Here is an 8,795-nt window from a genome sequence, read left to right on the forward strand (position 1 = left end):
CACGCCCACCCCTGGCGGGGCTCCCAGCCCTCCCACGTCCGCAACCCCGCCCACACGGGCCACGCCCACGCCGCCTAACCGTAGCCCCGCCCCGTGCTCCGCCCCCACGCCCTGTCCTTGCTCCCCAAGAGCGGCTGAACCCCAGCTTTGTCCTAAGTCCCATTCCTGACTCTGCTCTTGCTGTTTCTATTCATCTGTCCCCAGACTGTCCCAAATTCTTGCTGTCCCGGAGGCTTGTCAGATATTAGACCACAAAACGGTCAGCTGCCTGAAAAAGCCAAGTAACTTTTATTAATCTTAGCCATTTCATGATAGTAAATAGGTTTCCGTTCTAGAATTGATTCTTCCTGTAACACTGTGGCTTTTACCTGCATCACTTGTGAGCATGGATAGCAGCCCCTGCTACGCCACTTCAGATCCAACTCCGTGCTAAAGGCCTGGAAAAAGCAGTGGAGACAGGTCCAAGCGTTTGAGCCCCTGCCACTCATGTCGAAAGACCAGCATGAAGCGCCTAAGATCTAAATCTTTTTTTCATTAAGTCAGCATGTCCAAAGATATTGACCTAAGATTCCTCTATAGTCTTAAAAATGATAAATGAGGACCAGACTCAATGGCTAAATCCTCACCCTGCAAGCGCTGGAATCCCATATGGGTGCTGGTTTGTGTCCTGGCTGCTCCACTTCCCATCCAGCTCCCTGCTTGTGGCCTGGGAAAGCAGCAGAACGTGGCCCAAAGAGACCAGGAATAAGCTTCTGGCTCCTGGCTTTGGATGGGCTCAGTTCGAGCCATTGCAACCATTTGAGGAGTGAACCAGCGGATGGAAGATCTTTGTCTCTTCTCCATAAATCTGACGCCTTTCTCATGAAAATAAATGTCTTTTTAAAAAAAAGAATTGATAAATGGAGCCACACATGTAACTTTTTATGTAGGTAACATCTAAAGGCATTGATTAGCAATTCCAACGGAGGGAAATTAATAAACATAGATTAATAAATACACTTAATGCCAATAATAATATATCTCTTGTGAATGAATATCAGAGCAGTGAGGCTCACGTGGGCAGCACAGCCCTCAGAAAAACTCCATTGAGCATGCTTGGAAGAATAAGAAAGTACAAGACGATATGGGCTGTAGATCATGTGGAAGACTGCAGAGTCGGGGGATGTGTTCTGCAGAGCACACTGGCAGCACTCACAGATTTGAATCAATATTCGTCTGATCTGGATGGAAGAGTCCATTTCTGTCTTTCAGAAAGCACTTGCTGACATTTCTAAAGGTAAAGGGACATGGGATCTCCAGTGTACTCTCGTTTGTTAAAGCTGAGAGGGTGAATAACAAAAGGAAAAAGCATCTAGCATCTGTCCCCCATTCCCCAGGAGCTTCCTCCACTGCACTGTGAGTTTGCGGGATCCCCTGGGCTCAGGCTGGGCCCTTGGTTTTCCAGCCTCGCTCATCAATCTCCTCTTGCAATCCCCTCCTTTGCGCGCTTGACTCCTCCATTTCTGTTTCCACCCTGGACAGTTCTTCCCCAAATGCCTTCTGGACATTTCCACTGCCAAGAGTGGCAGGCACCACAAACTGAGCAAGTCTAAAGAGGATTCAGGATTGCCACCTTGCAGGTTTATGACCTGGAGCTTCCACAAGCCTGGAATTTTCTAAGTGAACTGAGCCTCGGTCCCTAATGCCTTTGAGGTAGACCTTCCCCAGGGCCACTCTCTCTCCCCACACTGGCATTTCCTGTGATAGCTCCTAACTAAAGATCAGCTCACTGAAGGGCGGGCATGTGGGCCAAGGGCTGATGCTGGACAGGATGCCCAGGTCGCCTGGCAAAGTACTTGGGTTTGACACTCAGCTCGGACCCTGGGAGGCAGTGGCAGTGAGGTCAGTATATCAGATTCTGCTGCTGACACAACAACCCAGATAGACTGAGTTCCCACTGCTCAGGCTCTGCCCGGCCCAGGGCCATGTGGGCACCTAAGGACTGAACCAGCATCTGGGAGCTCTCAGTCTCTATCTATGCATGAAAGATATAGATCCCATATGGGTGCCAGTTGTAATCCCGGCAGCCCTGCTTCTCATCCAGCTCTCTGCTTGTGGCCTGGGAAAGCAGTCAAGGACTGGCCCAAAGCCTTGGGACCCTGCACCAGCGAGGGAGATCCAGAAGAAGCTCCTGGCTCCTGGCTTTAGATCAGCTCAGCTCCAGCTGTGGCAGTCACGTGGAGAGTGACTCATCGGACAGAAGATTTTCTTCTCTGTTTCTTCTTCCTCTCTGTATATCTGACTTTCCGATAAAAATAAATCTTTAAAAAAAAAGTCTGGGATGGCCTCAGATGAGGTTTCTTTGGCGATTCCTTACCAACTGAGCTGCTGGACTCAGAACCCTAATCATGGAGAGAATTGCACGTTTCATGGTCTGACCATGGAGTGTATGTGTCAGAGCTGGGCCTCCTCATTTGCTCAGGTGGAACAGTGGACAGCATATTCAAATGTGCATGGAAGATATGGCAGCACATTGGAGCCTGGTACCATTTCAGAGGACGCAGGACAGAACAAACTGATCAACCACCCAGCCGAGCATTGGCAGCAGATATCTGGGCACGCTCTAAAGTGAACCATGGCAGCCAGTGGATTCTGGAGTTTCATTGTGATCGGAGTGGCAGATTGACAGCAATTCAGGACTGCTGAACTATCAAAACCTTTTGAGATCTTCATGGCATTGTAAATTTCTATTTTTCTTCCTGTTGTTGATTTTGTATTGTGGCTTTTCACTTAAGGGGATGTGTGGTGACTATGATGTGGAGACTATCATATCCAAATGTGAGGATACCATACAGTAGGCATCTCTACTTCCAGATCAGAGATGGACTCCCAATGAAACTGTTCACTGTATCTTGACAATAGGATGCTGGACTCTGCCATTGTCCATTCCTGCAATAATGGACATGACTGTGAAGAACTATGCTATTGTAATAATATAAGGGAACTCAGGTGGGGATTTGGAGTGGGTATAAGGGAAAACCCAAGGTCTATAGAACTGTATTATAAAATGATAACTTTTAAAATATAAATTTAAAAAAAGTCAAGCTGGCTAACTTGGATGTGATCTACAAATAGCTCTTAGCTACCAAGCCACAGTTCCTCAGCCTTTGCCATTTGTTTCTTTGGGGGGTCCCTAATTGAGAAAACTGTGCTCTGTAAGCGTTGTGTCATTGTTCCCATCTCTCCCATATTTCCAACTGATTCACTTGCTTCTCTCGGCTCCCCTAAGCGCCATGTAGGTTGCATCTTGCTCAGCTTCATGCCAATCACAGCGGCTCACTGGGGTACACCACTTACTTGCCTGGCTCATCTTTTAATGTGTATTTTCATCTACTTGAAAAGCAGAACAACCAAGAGCAAGATACATGGAATCCCACCTCGGAACTGACTGCCCAACCACTGTTGAGGACACCTGTTTAGGAAGAACTGGCACCAGTGAGAAGTCATGGTAAGGGTTTTAAAGATGAGGAACCAAAGCCTGCCTGATCCAAACCCTTCCCCAAATCCCTCTTCTTTGTAGGATCTCAACTGGTGATAAAGAGAAATGCTAGCCAAATGAGAAACGTTATGACCAAGCAAGACAGTACTCAACAGCCTATACCAGGCCAACACTGTGCTGGGGAGAGCAGAGGCCGATGAGATTTGCATTCATAGCTGGGAAGGAGCAGGCTGTGTGTAGGAGCTACAGAAAGGGAGGAAAACCAGCTGAAGAGCAGCAGGCCAGCCAGGCAGGCTCTGAGTGGTATTCACATTCTGGTTCCTAACATCAGGCCCTCTGCAAACCCCACCACGCCTGATCTGCTGCAACACCCTGTTCATAAGGATCCCCTTTCAAAGCAAGCTCACCTGGTGAGTCTGCTGCCTGCAATCTGGGACGACCAGCTGGGAAACCATGAGGCAGTTACACAGTCGTCCTGACTCAGCACTCCTAGCACCACAGGCGACCTGCAATCCAAGCCCACTGGAGAAACATGGAGTGTCTGTCCTGGTCCCGAAGAACAGATCAGGAGTTACAACCTCATGGGGAACCCTCTTATGCAGGACCCAGATTGCAGCTGCACATCCCGAGTGCAACATGGAGATGTGCTGCCTCTAACCTTAAGAGGCTCGCTAAGGCGGGGTCTAATGCAAGCACAGAGCGGCCCTCGCCAGTTCCCAAAAACTGGCCAATGGAGGCTTAGAGTGCAGTTCCACGTCAGCCTCCCACTCTAGCACATACAGAGGAACTCTCCCTGTCCAGTCTCTCGAGGGAACACCCATGCCACCCAATGAGTAAGAATAATTTTTATGGAAAAATTACAGTAGGTACTTTACACAAACATAAACTGGAAATCAAGTCATTTATCAAGATTCAATGCTGAACCCAAGTTCTGGTTTTCAGAGTCCAGCAGTGGGTCATGACCCTGGCCCACGGCCACCAGTCCATGATTTCCAATAATTGAGGATTTTTTCAGTGATTGGAACAAAATCTTCGTGAAAGGTGATAGCCGTTTCCACGTAAAACCCTTTAGGAGGCTCCAAGATTTCGCTTGTTGGAAAAGAAGCTTCTGGTGCTGGGACCTCCTTTGGTTCCACTTTATCATCTTAAAAAGAAAAAAAAAACTGATTTATTATAGAAAATCAAAGATTTTTTTAAAAAAGATAAACATAACCACTATCGTATTAAAATGTTTTCCATAACTTCATAACACCCACTCAAACCAACTCCTTGTTTCTACAAAGTTCCAAAAAACAGGAAGATTTTCCTACTTCTTCGCTGCCGAAAGTCCTGTAAGCTTTTGATTGCTATGTGCAACAAGTGTTCTTGAACCGGACTCAGTGTGGGAGGGCACGCGTGCAGCTGAGCGGGTGCGATGCCCAGGTGTGATTCCCAGCTCGCTCCGGGCTCCGGCTTTCGGAGGTGGGAGGCGGCCACGGTCCCAGCCCTGTCCACGGGACTCCTGCTTTTAGCTCGTCCCGGCTTGGCTCAGGTCTGACCTGGCCACTGACGGTTCTGCAGAATTAACGTGAGGTTTACAGCCCGCAAGACACCTCCCCACCACCTGTACCAGTGCGGGTTCAAGGGCAGGTGCCGGCAGAGAGCCCTACCTGCAAACTTCCTCTTGCGGTTAAGCAAATACACCGAGCCCAGCACGGTCCAGGCTCCCACTGCGTAGACCACAGACATCCGCCGGTACCAGAACGCTGCCTGCCTGGGTTGCATGTCGCCTCGGGTGGAAGGCCTCTGTCCTCCCAGGACCCGGCAGGAGGCGGGACTACCGGCTAGCGCGTCTCAGCAACCAACGGGAAGCCGGCCACCGATGCATCTTGGGAAGTGTAGTTCCAAACGTGGCAGTCCCTGGCTCCAGGGAAGCTAACGTGGGTAGGGAGACCCTGCCTACCACGTGATGGGCACCAGATGACAGCTTCTCTGGGCAAACACTTACTATTTGGGAAATGACTATGCCAGCTTAACGAAGCTCAGATGGGGTTTGAAAAGGTCAACTCCGTCTCCTTTTGGCGGCTCTCAGATCTAAACCTCAACGTTTCTTCTGCCGTGTTTTCCTTCCTGGGCGCATGTCTGAGTGGATGTTGGATTCCCCCCAAGGTTACCAGCAGTCCTTCCCCCGGGGTCTGGGTCCCTTTGCTTTGCCTCCAGCATTGATGCCTAACTCCTGTCCCCGCCCATTTCTCCTGATTGACGTTGGATCCTTCGCCCCGTGGGCCCGCCCACCTTTCAGCTCCTCTTCCTCCACCTGGCTCTGCATTCCTAACGCATCTGACATCACTGACACTGCCTGCCCCATCCCCACCCCCCGTGGCTCAAACTATGAAAAAAAAGACTATCTTCAGCCCTACGGAAGTCCACACCTACACAAACGAACTCTAAATGGACCACTGACTTCAAATGAAAAAGCTTTAGACATTAACTAGGAAGCAAACATAGCAGAGAATCTTTGTCATTGTGAGGTAAGCACAGACTCCTAATGATACAGAAAGCAAAAAAAAAAAAGAAAAAAAAATGATGGCGTGTTTTAGAAAGTGAAACTTTACCCCTGTGAAGTTACAGCCAAGGAAAAGACGAGCCATAGGCATATGCAAAATATGCATATGTCCAGGATATAGGAGGCGTCCTTACAATTGGATCAGAAAAAGGCAACCCAACTGGAAAGCAGCACGTTTGGACGGAATGTAAGCTAGACATATGGCCAATAAACACAGGGGCCTGAGTTATCACCAAATGTGACTTCTGTATTTGGGGGCCTGTGTTATGTTGCCTACAATGCTGGCGTCCCATGTAAGAGGGCCAGTTCTGGTTCCTGCTGATGCACCTGCAGAGGCAGCATGACCAAACAAGTGCTTGGGCCCCGGGCACTCACGGGGGAGACCTAGACAGAGCTCAGGGCTCCTGCCTCCTGGGGCCTGGCCCAGCCCTGGCTGTTGTGGATGTTTACAGAGCAGACCTTAGTTAGAACATCTCTTTTTCTCTGTCATTCTTCCTTTCAAATAAAGCAAATCTTAAAAAAAAAAAAAAAAAATCAGCATCTTAGCATTTTATAATGTGAAACAACCACATGCCTGTTGGGATGGCTAAATTTGGGTTAGGAACACCAGGAGTTGTAAGAATTTGGAGGAACTACAGACACTCACTAGTGGGAACATAAAATGTTATCTTTTTGCAAAACTGTCTTTCTTTTTAAAAAAAATTATTTATTTTTATTGCAGTCAGATATACAGAGAGAAGGCGAGACAGAGAGGAAAATCTTCCATCCAGTGATTCACTCCCCAAGTGAGCGCAGCGGCAGGAACTGCATCAATCTGAAGCCAGGAGCCAGGAGCTTCTTCCAGGTCTCCCATGTGGGTGCAGGATCCCAAGGCTTTGGGTCATGCTTGACTGCTTTCCCAGGCCACAAGCAGAGAGCTGGATGGGAAGTGGGGTGGCTGGGATATGAACCGGTGCCCAGATGGGATCCTGGCTTGTTCAAGGAGAGGATCCTAGCCGCTAGGTCACGACACCAGCCCTCTGACACCACTTTATGTGCCTATTTTTTTTTTCTTGAAAAAAAAATTTTTTTTTTACTTGAAAGATTTACAGGGAGGAGAGACAGAGAGGAAAAGATCATCCATACAACAACCAGAGCTGAGCTGATTCGAAGTTGGGAGCCAAGAACTTCTTCCAGGTCTGCTGTGCAAGTATAGGGTCCCAAGGCTCTGGATCACCCTGAGCTGCTTTCCCAGGCCACAGGCAGGGAGCTGGATGGGAAGTGCAGCGTCCAGTAATAAATTGGCGCCAATACGGGATTTCGGCACTTGAAAATGCAGAATTAGCCTGTTGAGCCATGGCGCCAGCTGCAATTTATGTATTCTTCATGAAGGATCTCAAATAAAAACTGTGCTGCCACAATGAAACTAATTCTACACAAACGCACAGGAAATAAAAGCTTTTTGAAATAAAACGTAACTGTTCCCCACTCAGGAAGGGAAAGCCAGAACATTGAGCACAGAGACAAAGGGGCAGCATACACCTTTCTTTATCCCTTTTAAATCTTTTTTAGCTGTGTTTTTTTTCACTATGTTGTGTTTTTTTAGCAGATACAGCTTCAGACAACAGCAGAATGCATCCAGATGGTCTAACACGTGGTCAGTGAGTTTCCAGTTTCCCCCTCCACATATTACCTCTGACACACCATTTACCTCAAACTTTTTTTTTTTTGACAGTTTTTCCTAGTGAAAACATAAACCCCAGAATAGGAAGTTTCTATTGGCTATATTGGCTATATTCCCAGTGCTCCCAGTGCTTTATTTTTTGTGAACAAAAAATAAAGTTTTGGGAGAAAATTATTTGGGGCCTAAACTTGGACCTAGCAAAGCTGCTGAGTGTGAAGACAAAGGACTTGTTAATAAATATACTTAGATCCAGCGCATTACCTCCAAGGTCCTTTTTTTTTTTTTTTTAAAGTATTTGTTCTAGGCAACCAGCATGGTGATGTATTTCTTTTTTTTTTTTTTAAACATTTATTTTATTTTTATTACAAAGTCAGATATACTGAGAGGAGGAGAGATAGAGAGGAAGTGGAACTGCTGGGATTAGAACCAGAGGCCATATGGGATCAAGGCGAGGACCTTAGCCACTAGGCCACGCTGCCGAGCCCTCCAAGGTCCTTTTTTTGGAAAAGTCATTCGAGATGACAATATGGCTTAAGGGATAAAAGGAAGAGTGGGACTAACCCAGGATTCTAAAGATTCCTGGGTAATAGCCATATAACAAGCCTACAAAAACAAAAGCCTGAGACTAAGAGGGAATACCAGTGAACTCTAGATAAAGAACAGACTCCATAGAACAAGATGGGATTTCTAGGGTCCAGCACGATGGCTCAACAGCCTAATCCTCCACCTTAACCATCAACAACCTATATGTGTGCTGGTTCATGTCCCTGCTGTTCTGCTTCCTATCCAACTCTCTCTGCTCAAGGCCTGGAAAACCAGCAGAGGCTGGCTCAAGTCCTTAGGCCCCTCCACCCACACATGTGAGTCCCAGAGGAAGCTCCAGGTGCCTGGAGTGAATCAGTGAGCAGAACAACTCTGACTCTCCTTCTCTCTATAAATCTGCCTTTCAAATATAAATAAATAAATAAAAAGAAATTGGAGGTCTGGCACAGTAGCCTAGTGGCATGTGCCAGGATCCCATATGGGTGCATTTGTATCCCAGCTGCTCCACTTCCCTTCCAGCTCTCTACTTGTGGTCTGAGAAAGCAGTCGAGGATGGCCCAAAGCCT

At 47.6% G+C, this 8,795-nt stretch overlaps 1 protein-coding gene across 1 annotated transcript; it reads right to left on the reverse strand.

The window, feature by feature from the left end:
• Window positions 1-4,360: 4,360 nt before the first annotated feature.
• On the reverse strand, window positions 4,361-5,462 carry SMIM26 (small integral membrane protein 26). Its single transcript, XM_036497171.2, has 2 exons — window positions 5,128-5,462; window positions 4,361-4,622 (listed from the first exon to the last, which is right to left on the reverse strand). The coding sequence occupies exons 1-2, from the start codon at window positions 5,240-5,242 to the stop codon at window positions 4,435-4,437; spliced, it is 303 nt and encodes a 100-aa protein (XP_036353064.1). The 5' UTR covers window positions 5,243-5,462; the 3' UTR covers window positions 4,361-4,434.
• Between the last annotated feature and the right edge of the window lie 3,333 nt (window positions 5,463-8,795).

This window comes from Ochotona princeps, chromosome 22, assembly GCF_030435755.1.
Source record: "Ochotona princeps isolate mOchPri1 chromosome 22, mOchPri1.hap1, whole genome shotgun sequence".
NCBI lineage: Eukaryota > Metazoa > Chordata > Mammalia > Lagomorpha > Ochotonidae > Ochotona > Ochotona princeps.

Coding starts and splice junctions, on each gene's coding strand:
- SMIM26 (XM_036497171.2), bottom strand. CDS start 5,242: ATGCAACCCAGGCAGGCAGCGTTCTGGTACCGGCGGATGTCTGTGGTC. Junction 4,623..5,127: donor CCGCAAGAGGAAGTTTGCAG/GTAGGGCTCTCT, acceptor TTTCTTTTTAAG/ATGATAAAGTGGAACCAAAG.